Source organism: Sabethes cyaneus, chromosome 1 (assembly GCF_943734655.1).
Source record: "Sabethes cyaneus chromosome 1, idSabCyanKW18_F2, whole genome shotgun sequence".
NCBI lineage: Eukaryota > Metazoa > Arthropoda > Insecta > Diptera > Culicidae > Sabethes > Sabethes cyaneus.
In genome coordinates this window covers 173447824-173463500 of record NC_071353.1, presented here as the reverse complement: position 1 = coordinate 173463500, position 15677 = coordinate 173447824, and the positions used below count along the sequence as shown (strand labels likewise).

General features: G+C 43.4%; 1 protein-coding gene across 1 annotated transcript in view; it reads left to right on the top strand.

Annotated features, from left to right (window-relative positions):
• Positions 1–15401, top strand: part of LOC128743177 (putative lysozyme-like protein) — a 30722-nt gene extending 15321 nt beyond the window's left edge. The window contains exons 3-7 of the mRNA XM_053839706.1: positions 9458–9958; positions 10026–10134; positions 10201–10344; positions 10404–10732; positions 14012–15401. Of these exons, the coding sequence (XP_053695681.1) occupies positions 9458–9958; positions 10026–10134; positions 10201–10344; positions 10404–10732; positions 14012–14409 (1481 nt within the window). The 3' untranslated portion in view covers positions 14410–15401. The remainder of the gene's footprint in view (positions 1–9457; positions 9959–10025; positions 10135–10200; positions 10345–10403; positions 10733–14011) is intronic.
• Positions 15402–15677: the final 276 nt, after the last annotated feature.

The following is a 15677-nucleotide window of genomic DNA, read 5'->3' as shown; positions in this document are numbered from 1 at the left end:
CAAACTCCTTAACAACCAAACTGAATTTTCAGTGTTATGAATGGATAACATATTTATTATTTGCTAAACAAATTGAGCCTAGGACAATGTTTACGCAAACAAATATGATGACGTTGCTGCGATTTATGTTTATACTCTAATAAACTAGTGCTACTGGTATTAAAACGTTGCTTTTGTTCCATGTTTACACGTAGGGGAAAGCAGTCAACAATGAAAGAGCAGGAACAGTGAGTCAGCGGGAATAGCTTCGCAGTGCATTTTTAAAGTTAGTTGGTAATCTAACAGAACGCCTAGATCCTTAATTTGGTCGGCTGGATTCAAAATAGTCCCATCGATGGAGTAGTTGAACAGAACAGTAGGATCAGGGAGACATCATTAAAGAAGAGAGCGAATAGAAGGGGTCCCAAATTACTACCTTGAGGAACGCCACACTGCGGAGTGAATGTTGTCGATTCAGCCGATCCTATTTTTACATATAGCTGTCGGTTTGTCAAATAAGATTTCAGCCAGTAACACAGTCTATCCGAGAAACCGAGACGACGAAATTTTGCAACGAACAGCATCAATTTGCACACCACTGTCCATATTGCTTACACAGAAAGAAGTGAACTCACAGAGGTTCGATTCTACAGGACGCTTGTGGAAGAACCCATGTTGGGAAGTCGTAATATAGTGTTTGCACGCCTCAAAAACTACTTGATTCAGTATGATCTCAAAGCATTTTGATCCAGCGGACAGCGATGTTATCCCACGATAGTTGGCAATATCCGTTTTGTCTCTTTTTTTGTATACTGGTGTCATATACGTTCGTTCCATATCAGCACTGATATCGAAAACATCCTGTTCAACAACGTCGACGTGAGCATGGCGAATGGCGTTGTTAGTATTTGGGTCATGGCGGGTTGCGGTAGAGTTGAATGTAGTCCCAAAATGTGATGCGAAAAGTTTACACTTTTCATCGGCAGTAGAAGCGGTTAGATCACCCAATCTCCTACAGGTTGGTAGTCCATGGTCCTTTCACTTAGAATTCACAAACGACCAGAACTGTTTCGGATTCCTACGTAAGTTGCCTTCTGTCTGAATAATATGTCGTCTATACAGCAGTCGATTGTAACAACGGTATACTCGACTCGCTTCCGCTTCGCTAGGCGTTTGGAGAACTGGTTTTTATGTTGACAGTATTAGTTGAGCATTTTCGAACGTTGTCGTTTCAAATAGCTCAACCGCGCATTAGACCAAGGTGGTTTTTTGGGAGATCTGAACGGGGGTACCGCCTCAGAATCATTGAAAGCAGTAACAGCATCATCAGCATTCATTTAGCGATCCATTGAGGGTATGAAAATTAATTTTACGAAAGTCGAACTCAAACATGTCAACGTCGTCATAATGAGGAATAGCAGGGAGGCCCTCGACGGATAACGACGGCTATGCTAGCTGCACGTGTAGGTGTTTCACCGACACGACGGACACACGATGAATTCTGGTTGATCCTACCAGTAATATACGCTTGTCTCAACAAAGGTTAAGCCATGAAAATGGCTGGCCTATTCGTCTACCTCTATATGATGAGCATGACCTGAGTCCACCGGCGTCATTCCTGATCAAATTTCCCTCGGCGAAATTCTTACAATCCTTGCAGCGTTTTTTGTTCGATAATCCTCAAACAGTCGAAAACGTACATTTCCCGGCCATGTTTCGCATGCATGCATGCAGCATGCAGCGCAAGACCTTCAGTGACGAGACTAGCGATTTCCTTCTCCCATCACAGAAACAGGGTGAAATGCAGACAAATATATCCACGCCATGTCCTCATCTTGTTTCCGGTGGAGATTACCAGTGCTAATTGTATGAGCCGCTTTGGTTCCGTAAGTGTTGGCAGACATAGTAGAAGGTGAACTGACAGGATTGCCACTGTTTTCTCGTCGTCGAGTAATAATTTTATCAATTAATTAGTATAATATTGCTGCATTAATTGGTAGATAAAGCTAAAATGACCCACAATTGTGTGTGACCCATGATTGTGGATTCACTGTATATTAATATTCTTTTGAAACGGTGGTTCTACAATTGATGAAGGGACGGTAGGGGAAAGAAATGAAAATTTTTTTGGTGAAGGAGGGGAAGAGCGGAAAGGAAGGGGGGGGGTATTGGTAGCTATGCTTGACAAGTAGTCATTTTGACTCCTACCTTTTGTCCAATGCTGGGAGGTGCATGAGTCGAACCAAGCTGTAATCAGAGATTATAACCGGATTTGAACCCACAACACCTGCCAGGGCGTGTCGCTCACTGGTACCCGTGTACCTTTGAACCACAGAGGCGCTGGACAAAAGAAGTCTGCACAACCCTGGCAGGTGTTGTGGGTTCAAATCCGGTTATAATCTCTGATTACAGCTTGGTTCGACTCATGCACCTCCCAGCATTGGACAAAAGGTAGGAGTCAAAATGACTACTTGTCAACCATAGCTACCTATTACCCCCCCCCTTCCTTTCCACCCTTCCCCTTCATTCCCGAAAAAATCCTTCTTCATTACTTTCCCTTACCGTCCCTTCATCAATTGTAGAATCATCGTTTCAAAAAAAAAATTAAATCAAGAAGCACAAGACAAAATAAAATGACCGAAAAGACGAAAACATGGGTTACCAAAAGAAGAAAATGGCATTGACGAGCACGAAAAGCGAGATGGAAAGGAGATAACGAAAACTATGAAAACTGGAAACGAAAAAGGGAAAAGGGAAGAGAAAAGAATGAAAACGGGAAAGAATATAACAAAAAAAAAATACAAGGGTCCATGCCTAGTGGCGCAAGCTTGACGTAGGACTACGAATGTAGAGAAATTCGTCTCTCAATGCTAAAGCCGGTGATTTTTGTACGAATTTCATATAGAGTAAGGAGGAGTAAAAGTGCGATGAGGATAAAAGTGCGATTCAATGATTTATCAGTGCGGATTCCGAGTAAATTGACTACATTGGCATGGATGAGTGAGTACTTTAACAGCTTAAATCTATCGTAAACATTTATTGTTTACGAAGCATAGTTGCTGAGTTATGGGTAAATGTTATTTTAGAACGGTTTTGATGTAATATTTTGTTGTACGGCAAATACGATATCAACAGGAAGATATTACTTGTTGACAAATTGTAGCAGCGTTTTGCATCACTCAGATATCTCTCTTGAAATTGCGGTGAGAAGAATTTACAAAATATATTTCGCTTTTCCATAATTTAATCTAACCCCGTCAAACGCCTAGCGGGGCAAAAGTTCGATTTACTGACGGGGTAAAAGTTCGATTCATGGATAGAGAATCTAACTCATTTTACTGACAGGACGACGACACTATGCAAGTGCTTGCGACTTGTAAGGTACTGCGCGCGACGCTGTTCGTCTGTCAGCGAAAGTCAGGGCGAGGAGGGTAAAAGTGTGATGAAGGTAAAACTGTGATTTAATGATTTATTAATGATTTAGTGCAGATTCCGAGTAAATTGACTACATTGGCATGGATGGGTGACTACTTTGACAGCTTGAATCTAACGTAAACTTTGGTTGCTTACGGAACATAGTTGCTGAGTTATGTGCAAATGTTATTTTAGGGCGGTTTTGATGTAATTTTTCGTTATACGGGTAATACGATATCAACAGGTTGATTTTACTTGTTGAAAATTTGTAGCAGCGTTTTACAACACTCGCATATCTGTTTTGAAAATCCGGTGAAAAGAGTTTACAAAATATATTTCGTTTTTCCATAATTAAATCAAACCCCGTCAAGCGCCTAGCGGGGCAAAATTGCGATTCATGAACAAGGCAAAAATAGCTAATTAAATACAGCTTTTGGCACTATATTACAGATACTAGAAATGGAAGATCTGCAGAAAACTGTGTGCTCTACAGATGTTGGTCGAAGGAAAACAATGTTTTCCGCTGATGAAACAAAAAACAAACGTTTGGGAAAGTTTCGATCTGATGGAGGCTGCAATACACCAGCGCAAAATAGGAAAGGTGTAAATTGAGAATATTCCTTACCGAAACATACCGCAGATTGAAGATAATATGGTTTTGTAAGCTACTGCTGTGTTAATTTCATGGATTCGAGCTTCGCACTTTTGCCCCGCGCTAATCGAACTTTTGCCCCGCTAGTGGGGTAAAAGTGCGAATCGGCACTTGATCAGAAGAATGAAGAATTTATTTTCAATAACACTATTATTCCAGATGATTTATAGTTGAATGTAAAGACATTGAGTAGCTGCATCACTATAAAATATATTTGGTTGTTGTCCTTCTTTATATCTCGCGAAAATTGATGACAACTTCAAACATCGCACTTATGCCCCGCCTTACTCTATGTGTTGGAGTAATCCTTAGAATGTATATGCCAATCCGTTGTAATTAGGGGGCATATGTATGGTTGCTGTAGGTGGCAGATTATATCTCGTTGGTCGATGTGTATCGGCGCAGGAGTTACTGCTTAGGATTTCGATTTGGGGAAAATAGTACATTGGGATTTGGCTCGATTTAGAGTGGATATGAAGATGTTGAAGTGTTGGTGTATGAACCGCGGCACAGTAGCGAAGAAATGTCTTACGTTCAAGTACATTAATTTCTTTTGGTGAACCATTAGTCATTTGTATAACTTTGTAAATAGTAGTTTAAGTAGTTTGTGTATAATTTAGTTTAGAGCCTATTCTAGTATTTCTTGAGTATTTCGTTTTTGTACGGTTTGCAATTACGAGAATTTGATTGTATATACCGGGGTGTTATGTAGCATTCAGAGTTATTAAATCGGTTGGCTCCTGTAGTTTCGATAAGCTTAGCAATTAAAGCATGTGCAACTAGAAATTATGGCTAGTTGGCTACGCATACGCAATGCATCTTGCGTATAAGTTTGCCGAGTTTACGCTTTCCTAGAGCCGCTCATTCGCTATTCGCAAAACTCAAATTTCGAAGCACGAAGCGTGGACTTACTTATCATGTTCGTCTTCAAATTATCCCAAAGAAAGTTCAATAAACTCTGGAAAATGAAATGGTTAGATGCATAAAACCAAAGGGAAAAAGAGAGATTTGTTCGCGTTTGAATTGGTCGGTGAAGTTCGTTACGAAATTTCCACTTTCAAATTCAAAAACCTCGTTCCTATCTGAGGGTTTTCCAAATCTCGCCACGATCATTTTCTAGTTGAACAGTCGAAGAAGTCGGAGTGTGTGATTTTGTGTTCCGCGAATATAAACGAGATAGGTCGCGCAGTCAGGAGTTGCAAATAGTGGAAACTTTGCAAGCAAGTGTGAGGCACCAAAAAGCCGCTCGACGGTTTTTTGTGTTGGATATTTTTTTCTTTTGAGCGCTCGGCGAAGCTAACCACACCGCCGCAAAGCTCATCCACCCACTCTCCTGCCGCACACTATTCGACCCACTTTCGGCTAGAATCGGGGATTCTGGCATCGCTAAACCGCCACCGATTGGAATAATTGGCCCCTGCTGAGCGAAAACCGCCGCTGATTGGAGATAATCGACCCGTGCAGCACATAAAACCCGCTGGTTGGACTAGCCGGCATATGCTGAGGTAGACGCCATTTTGTTTTGGAGCCAGCATAGTGCAGTTCGGAACATAATTACAAATTATTGAATCTCTTATCTACTATCAGAGAGTTTCACTATGAGTCGGAAAACGGAATTTTTTTCTCTACCGTTGGTTTTCAATGTATTGAGATCTTTGGCACGGCGCTTGCAGCAGATACAAGCGACAAAACTGAATGCCTGGCATTGGAGTTTCGAGTGGAAGGTCTTAAAATTCTACTGGTAGTCATATATAACCCTCCGGAAAACGACTGCTCTTCTTTCTTGGCAGAGAAGTTGTCTAGTTTTACTGTGCGCTACAACAATATTTTTCTGGTAGCGGACTTTATTACTAACTTGCTCCAGCCTAGCAGCAAACATACGCTATTCGAATCGATGCTCCGTGTCTTTTCCCTTACATCCGTTAGTGAAGAACCAATATATTTCTATAATGGAGGATGCTCGCAGCTTTATCTCTTCATAAGCAACAGAAACAAGAAGGTTTTGCCGTTCGGACAGGTCTGTTTTCCCGCGTTATCGAAGCATGATTTAATTTTTGCATCTGTGGATTTTGATATCTCTCGACCCTCCAGTTTGCGTACTTATAAAGACTATATTACCAACTTCATATATCCTAGAAAACGAAATTCTGGGCATCCCCTGGAACCAGTTTTACGTAATGAAGAACCCGAACGATTCCTTCGAATTCTTCAACGAACATATTAAGCGAGTGCATGAACTGTGCATCCCACTCCGTGTAAGTACCAATCACCGTCGGCATAATCCGTGGTTCTCTGATGGTGTACGACAGTCCCTGCTTGAGTGTGACTTGGCATACTGCCAGGACTGGCTGCAAGCTTCAACACATTTGAAGGTTGTGAAGCGGCAACGATACAAGGCACTGAGAAACCGTGCTAATACGAAAATTGCCCAAGCTAAACAGAAACAGTACCTGAATTGTTTTGTGGATAGCAAAGCACCGTCGAAAACTCTATGGCAGCGGGTGAAGAGTCTAGGAGTCGGAAAGGATAAGCAGTATGGTCCCTGCGAATTCTATCCAGATGAAGTGAAGGTGGTGCCGTAGTCATCGCCACTGCAGCAGCAGCATCTAGTCAAATTGGTACGTATGGCCGGGATGACGTGTTCAGATTGTATAACAATTGCTCGAAACCCGTCTCCCAGAATGAAAACAGTGTCCCCGAATGAAATTTTTCTGAAAAATGCTTTTACCAATGAGTACTGGTTTCTCGAATGTGCTGAATTCGAAAATCAGTTTCCTGGATTACACTAGGTTTCCGAAACACAACTACGTCATCGGACGGATTCTCTACTGTGTCAAACAACCTAGGATTGTTATCAAACGAAAGTCATGGACGTTTAAGCAGGAAATTGACATCGTTTAAGTAAACGGGGAAGATGAAAGGTCCAACATAAACATTGTGGCTGAATTGTGGGAAGCTTTTTATCACGTAGGATGTGAGAAGATAAAAAGAATAGTTGTGAATTGCTTTAGGCATCAAACCGTGTTGATCGTCTACGATGTTGTTCAAGCAGTAAAAGAATGCGGATTCAGGTGCAAATGTGACTAGTTCAAACAATTTTTTCCGTACTATTGGGAAGACACATGTACTAATTGCTAGACTGAACAAGTGGCTCATCAGAGCAGCCAGCTCGTGGATACAGTGTTTTAGAATAGGCGGGATACCATCCGGTCCGAGAAAACGAGAGCTTCGCTGCAGCTGATATGACCATCGCTTCGCCGATAGGGAGACGAGTCAAACAGTTGCTATGTACAGGAACGCACTGGACGGCTCTGGTTGTAACGTGGCGGTTACCTAGGGTACCACCTCAAAACGGGGAAGGTTTTTTTTGGAACATATCGATCGATAACGAGTTCAGAATATTAGAGAATGCTATTGCGGGGGAATTTACAGCGTCCTTGACCAAAACTGCATCCCAATCAATCTTAGTCAGGATTCTTCGGATTTTTCTAAAATCTGGCGCAGAAAACGGTAGTATGACGATGTAGAACATTTTCGACTAGCGGTACAAGTACACCTGGAGGTCACCAAATCAGACTTACAGATCGAACACGTTTTGATCGATTGTCGTCGCTTGTCAGATACTTTGTTGTGGATAACTTTCGATGCCGACGCCCATTGTTAAATCTTGCGCGAATGAAGCAGTCAGACGACGTTCCAAACTACGAACCAAGGAAATGGAAACCATGGAAAAATTCATCGAATTCAATCCAGATGAAGTGAATCGTACATTCTTAGCCAATTTTACGAACAGTACCCAACGAAGACCAACACCCGTAAGTTCAGCTCCAGCATCGTTGCACAGTTTCTCCTTTCACGAAGTGCATTACTGGGAGGTCGTGAATGCCATCTGTGACATCAAGTCTAATGCAATCGGAATGGACGATTTACCAATTAAGTTCGTGAAGATTATCCTACCGTTAGTTGTGCAGCACATTACGTATTTATTCCACACGTTCATAGAATGTTCCACCTTCCCTGACTCTTGGAAACACGCAAAAGTTATACCGCTGAAGAAGGCGCACTTGAACGACGTTAACAATCTGCGACCAATAAGCATACTTTGTGCGTTGTCGAAGGCTTTTGAGAAGCTTCTTAAACAGCAAATGACATCCTACATAGACGCCAATGGACTGCTGACGGACTACCAGGCTGGATTCCGTAGAGGACAGAGCATCAAAACCGCAGTTCTGCGAATGTATGACGATTTAGCAACCACTGTTGACAAGAAAGGTGCTGCTATATTGCTAATGCTTGACTTCTCGAAGGCTTTCGATACCATTGCGCATGGTAAACTGCTAACCAAGCTGAATACTTAGTTCAACTTCTCTACTACTGCCGTTAGCCTGATGGAATCGTACCTGTGTGGAAGAAAACAGACCGTGTTTTGTGGTGACTGCTGCTCCCGTAGTGTAGAAGTACCGTCCGGCGTTCCTCAAGGCTCAGTATTCGGCCCTTCATTATTTTGCTGCCATATCAAATACTTACCGACGGTGTTGAAGTATTGTTCGATTCAGATCAGATTCATCAGATTCAGATTCAGTACGCCGAAGACGTGCAACTCTAAGTCGGTCGGCTCGGTCCTTGGGCGCGTCAGCTAGTCATGCGGATCTAGAACGTGTTGCGGATTGGTCACAACGAAATAAGCTTTTCGTGAATCCAGCTAAAATCAAAGCACTGTTCGTCACAGGTCGACGTCGTCAATCCGAAACCATCGTTGCACCAGTACCTGGACTTATTCTGGACGGTCAGAGCATCGAATGGTCCGAAAGGGCCAGCAACCTGGGATTTGTTTTCCAAAATCATCTGCAGTGGGATGGATTGATAGCACAACAGTGTGGAAAGATCTATGCTAGCCTCCGAACGCTATACTGTTGCACTTCCTCTGCATCTACTGCTGTCAAACTCAAGCTTTTTAAATCCCTGATCCTACCGCATTTCCTGTTTGGCGATGTACTCCATATCCGCCCCAGCGCAAGCTCTTCCGATCGATTACGTGTCGCACTGAACTGCTGTGTGAGATACGCGTATGGGCTGAGCCGCTATGATTACGTAAGTCACCTGCAGCAGAACCTAATTGGATGTCCGTTGCAACACTTTTACGCTTATAGATCGTGCATGTTCTTAAGGAATTTGCCAAAAACACAGTCTCCCAGTACTCTTCATCAGAGAATCCAAACTCGTGGACGCCGACTGCAAAACCTTGTGGATACCCTTAAAAATGGTCATCACTATCAATAAATACCATATTTGCGATTATTTTTAAACTATAATGGCCACTAATTGGTACTCATTATCATAATTAAAAATTACTTGAGTTGCTTCAGTCAAAAGAGCTATGTATGATATTAAAATTCTTCGCTTTTCGCACAGACTACGACTCGCAGATCCTCGGTCAAAAGGAGAAATCTCAATCCACTTGTCTTCCGCTGAGTTACGTCCTTCGCTTCATCACCGATCCGTCGTCGCGCAAGGAGAATGCACTGCTGAATGGCGGCAGTGCCGGAGTCGGCGGCGGCGGTGCCCTCAAGGGAGCATCAGGAGCAGCCGGCGGTGCAGCCGCCGGCGATGGGACCGGTTATCAGAGTACACCGCCCGGGACACCGGGCAGCACCAATTCGTCGCTACTCGGCAGCAATGGCAGCCTGGTGGGGGGAATTCTTTCCGGTAGCGCAGCTTCGACGGGTGGCGGTGGCGGTGGCAAAGCAAATGCCCCCGGTACGGGTGGCGGCGGAGGAGGCGGCGGCGGCGGTTCTGGAACTGGAGAGAAACTGACGCCGACTGGATCGGCTGGTACAGATATGAAGCGCAAGATTGCCATTAAGCATCACAGTTACAGTATGTCGTCGTCTAATCGGAGTACGACTCCTACCGGTAAGGGGACCCGACACAGAATTGGAAAGGATTTTTGAAGATGGTGATGTTCCTTTTTGCATTGCAGGAAGCGAGATGGATGATGACGATATGATGGTATCCGAGTCAGAGGACAGCAATGATTCCTGGACTACGGAGGAGTTCAGTTCGGAATTTATTATGCGCTACGGAAGCAGGTAGGTTGCGATCGATTCGCGTTTTATCCTATTCAGATTTGTTTAATAACTTTCACAACCAAACAGGCGGCATTCTTCTTCCGGTGCCAATGGACTCAACTCGTCCAATGAGAAACCGTTCGCATGTCCTGTTCCGGGTTGCAAAAAACGCTATAAAAACGTCAACGGTATTAAGTATCACTCGAAAAATGGCCACAAAAAGGATGGAAAGTATGTTTATCCCCGTTTAGGGACCGTTTGTCAGTGAATAATTTCGAATTTCGTTTCAGTCGCGTCCGGAAAGGCTTCAAATGCCATTGCGGAAAGAGCTACAAAACTTCCCAAAGGCTAAAAAATCACCAACTAAGTACACACACGAACCCGGTAGTGGATTCCGGTGGTCTACAATCAACGCTCAGTGCGGCTGCAGCAGTACAGCAGCAACTGTCCACGTCCTCGTCGTCGTCCTGTACCTCTTCTGTGTCGTCGTCCGTCGTTGCATCTTTATGTTCCTCCGTTAGCAGTAACAGTAATAATCACACTAGTAGTGGCAATGCGATAGTCGTCACCGGTGGTGCCGTAGCCATCGCCACTGCAGCAGCAGCATCTAGTCAAATTGGTACGTATGGCCGGGATGACGTGTTCCTCGAAACCCGTCTCCCAGAATGAAAACAGTTTCCCCGAATGCAGTTTTTCTGAAAATGCTGTTACTAATGAGTACTGGTTTCTCGAATGTACTTTGGCTAGCAACCTAGGATCGTTAGCAAACGAAAGTCATGGACATTTAAGCAGGAAATTGACAGTAAACGGGGAAGATGAAACGTCCAACATAAACATTGTGGTTAAATTGTGGGATTTTTGAGCGAGCAGTAAATCACCTTGTGATAAAACTGTTCATGTCCGACTTCTAATTTAGCGATTGGGATTTGATGGTTTAGTTTATCGAATGCAGCGGATTGGTCCGTGTAAATAACATCCATCTGCGACCAATTGTAGAAGCTTTTTATTACGTAGGATGTGAGAAGATAAAAATAGTTGTGAATCGCTTTAGGCATTCAACCGTGTTGATCGTCTACGATGTTGTACTGCTTAAAGAATGCGAATACGGGTGCGTACATGATGAGCTCAAACCGTCTTCCATACTATTAGAAAAACACCTGTACTAATTGATAGACTGAACAAGTGGCTCATCGGAGCAGCCAGCACGTTGACATATTGTTTCAGCAGAATAGACGAGATACCATCTGGTCCAAGAGAGGATTTGACCTTCGCGGCGGCTGATACAGATCATCGCTTTGTCGATAGCAAGGTGGACGGCTCGGAAAATTTCTGCTCTTGTCAACTTTTCGTCAACTGAAAAATCTCCGCACGAACATTTAGGAAATCTGTTTTGTGTTCGAAGATCCACTAGGGACTTAACCGAAGTAAGGCCGTTGTCTGTTCGTTGACAGACTTCCAGAAGAATTTTGGATTACTGTGACAACATTAACATCGTCCTTGTCCAAAACTGCAGTCCAAATAATGCTCGTCAGGATGCTTTAGATTTGTCTGAAATCTGCGTGGACAAAATCGTACCACATGGCCCGTGTTGTGATAGTCACGTCATGACGTATATGTTGAAGAATAGTTGCCAGCATAGCTGGATGATGTAGGTCATCCTTATCAAGTACACCTAGATGTCACCAAATTAAACGTCGTGCTGCGCGGACGGGTAAAATGCGCAGTGCCCCGCCTCAGAACGTGGAAAAACACGAACAGAAGAAGATACAGCGAAACCAAATCTTCCGGGAGAAAAATGCTACCTGGAAGAGCCGAAATATTCAGAGTTAAAGCGGCTTCATCGTTTCAAGAAACGCGAAAGTTCTAAAAGAAATTGATCGGATCCTGCAAAGGCTTTGTCCTGTGAGCCGAGGTGTGTCGAAATAAGAATGGAAGTATTTTGACGGACGATCGTAAGGTAACCGAAAGATGGAAGCAGCACTTCAATGAAAACCTGAATGGCGGTGGGGTGCAACAAACAGGGAAGAGGTGTCAGGCCCAACGATAGGCGAAGTAGGAGGTGATCATACAGCTAAAAAAGAATAAATCAGCTGGGAAAGATGGCATCGGAGCGGAGCCTATTAAAATGGGTTGGAAGAGTGCTTGTTGCTGTTCGCCATAACCTGAAAGCCTCCAGAATCAACGACGTAGCTTGGAACATCAAGCAAGTCTGGGTATCTACCAAGTTGATGGACCGTAACTGCACACCTGCGCTCTCGACCTGCTCCATTGGCGATTGCTCCCGTCGCTCTAGTCAAGCTCGTACCTCACGATGATCCACTGGTTCTCACTAGACAATTTTCAAAGACCTGACTACCACGAAACACTTCCATCCTGTTACAATTTTTGTCCCGACTGCAACGGATTCCGGCTTGCTTCGACTGATCGAAGGTTTTACACCAACAGGATATTAATATTGCCGTCAACGAATTCTCCGTTGCCGTCGCTGTCACTGCAATTACACGAGACGCATGGAAGCTAAGCTGAAATCCAACTCCAAGCGGTTTTGGAAATTTGTCAACCAGCAACGTGAAGAATCCAGCCTACCGAATCGAACCAAAGTCGATAACTATCAGGGTATATCAGCCATATGTACTATATCGAAGCTGTTCGAGTTAGTATTCATCGAACCAGTCTTCCTATTCCCAACAAACGTTAGCCAACGAGCAGCACAGTTTCCTCCCAATCCTATTTAACAGGACGAACTCTCCGAGTGAGAAACGATCATGAGATTTCGCATCCATTCTCTGCGTCTGGGATTGCACAAGGCATTCATTTGGGTCCGCTGGTCTTTTTGCTCTATTTTAATGATGTGCATAACTGGCTCGATTGCCCGCGACTAGCGTTTGCAGACGACCTGAAGTTATTCTCAAAAATCGACAGAATCGGCGATGTTAATTTCCTCCAGAAACAATTAGACATTTTCGCACATTGGTGTGAACTAAACCGCATGCTACTCAACCCATCAAAATGCTCAGTAGTGACGTTCACCAGGAGGCTGCAGCCGCTGAACTTTGAATACAGCCTTGATTTGACCCCGATGCCACACGTCGATCACGTGAAGGAACTCGCCGTAATACTGGACTACCGTCTCACCTATAAACTTCTTCGACTCGACACACTCCAGCTTCCCCGTGATATCCTCCCGTGCAATGACTGTCGCAGATGGTTTAAATGCTCATATCGACTGCCCAGATTAACTTAAACGCGCCTCCAGAACATAAAGGATGGTTTCAAAAACTGCATCTGCCCGATGACCTGTCAAGCCAGGCTTCGGTCAGCACAACTATCTCGTGTCGGTGCATGCTAGCAGATTGTGCAGTCAGATACACTCGCGTTCATAACACCAACGTTCTGGTGAAAGACCTGAGCAAAGGATGAAGTTCTGAGAGGTTAAGTGGCGATAAGCTGGAAGCAAAGAGTGGATCTCATTGGAGCTGGGATCAGCGATTTAAAATTTGCCTGACAGGCGATTTAGGAAAACCCGCTCGCTGCAATGGAACTGTTGCTGGTCGCCGGCTGGAATGGCGCGACTTCGGCGCGGAACAAAGCAATGAAATAAAGGCTATTGGATGTATGTGTTGATGCAGGAAAATTTCGAATATGTACTTAAATGTTGCTCGCTGTCGCTCGTTAGGACCAAACTAAGAGATAACCCCCACCAATCAGTAAACCAAGGAAAATGCATGCACCTTAATAGAGGTGGTTTCTAGGGGGTCAGTTTAGGTACTTCGACGTTTATTATGACACCGCCCACTTAGCGACCTTCGAGGAAGCAGTATCGTTCAGGGAAATAGTTTTCGGGAAATTGTACAACCACGTGACCAAGCTCGATCTGTAATATTATCGTCTCTTACAGCTTCATCCTCCTCGAGTTCTTCATCGTCATCATCATCGTCGTCCTCTTCGTCATCATCGTCGTCGGCTGGTTCGCCCAATGGCAAGTATGATAATCTGGGTATTTTGACACCGGCCACATCGCCCAAGCTGACGCTGATGAACACTGCCTGTAGTGGTCAGGAGAATTTACTTCCCATAACGCCAATCAGCCCGAACGGTAGCAGTGCCGTGACTGGCACTGCCGCGGGCGGCACTGGCGGAAGCACTGGTGGTGGCGGCGGGGTTGGAGGAGGAGGTGGTGGCAGTGGCGGCGGTGGTGGAGGTGGAGGTAGTACGACTACTCTGGTAAGTAGTAAAAATTCGGCTGTGTTGTCCGCGGCTACTCTGGTGAGTCAGCTGCAAACCGAAGAGACGTAGCCGATACTCAAGAACCTATTGTTGAGAAAGTGTTGAAGGTAGTCGCTGCGCGAATCGAGACACCAACCGGAACAAAAAAAAACTATTCACGGTTCGCGAGATCTTTCGTTTCTTTGATTATTAACTAGTAAAAAAATACGCTTTTATCTATACCGACACCTTGGTCAAATACAGAGATATAACTAGTAGGCAAAACAACCTAAAACATACACAAATTGTAAGTAAATTATTATCGAAATAGAAACAGTTTAGAGCTTTGAACGATTATTATCAGTAATATTCAGAAGGACGAAGAAAAAAATAAGTGTTTCACCCAAATTTATTGTTGTAGATCGGTAACAAAAAAAAACTTACACACAAAAGAAGAAAAAACAATAGCTTGGTAATAATTCATAGGTATAGGAAACAAACTTTGCAAATCACGCGTAAAATAGTAGCTGTCCTGTCTCTATTTCCACCAGTCCTGCCACTTTGGCGGACAATAAACAATCTAATTTACCGAAGTCGATTCCGTACTTAAAACTAATAACCAGAAAATGTAGGTTAGAAACAGCAGTCTTTTCTGTTATGTCATCTATTTCTCTATTGTACATCGATCATTGTTAATTATTATTTTATAATTTTAGTGTCTGTGTATATGTTTCAGCTTTTTATTACTAGGCAGAAATAACCTAACATGAGCAAGTATAATAAACAAAACACTAATCTTTCAATCACAGTTTAAGACTAACGAATCGCCACATATTACCGCAGAAACAGAAACACTAAAATTGCATGTAAATTCCGAGAAGATAATCAGGAAACAATAGATCAACTTATAACAAAAAAAAACTTTCAGATCTCAGACGGTGTTTGCTTGTTGCTTACTTGGTAGCTTGGAATAAAGAAGATAGACTATCACAAGCTTACAGAAGAAAAAAACACGAGCAAGCGCAAAAGCAAGCAAAACAACTAAAAAAATTTAAAAGAATGCTAATGATACCAAATTTAAACGTAGGGTCTAATTAATATTTTTTCCTAATGCTACAAAAGGAATGAAAACTGACGGAGCGAAAAAAAAGCGTAATGAAAAGAGTTTTACTAACATGTTCATAACCGACAAACGCAAATCAACTATAGAACAGTGCATGTGAATTAAGAATAAAAACAAAACAAAACAAAAGTTGCGGAAATAACAAAACGCGCACTGCAACGAACCAGCAACAAGTACAATTCTGAGGCTAATGCCCTCCACCCCATCTATTCGTGTGTGTTAGAACAACTTTCAC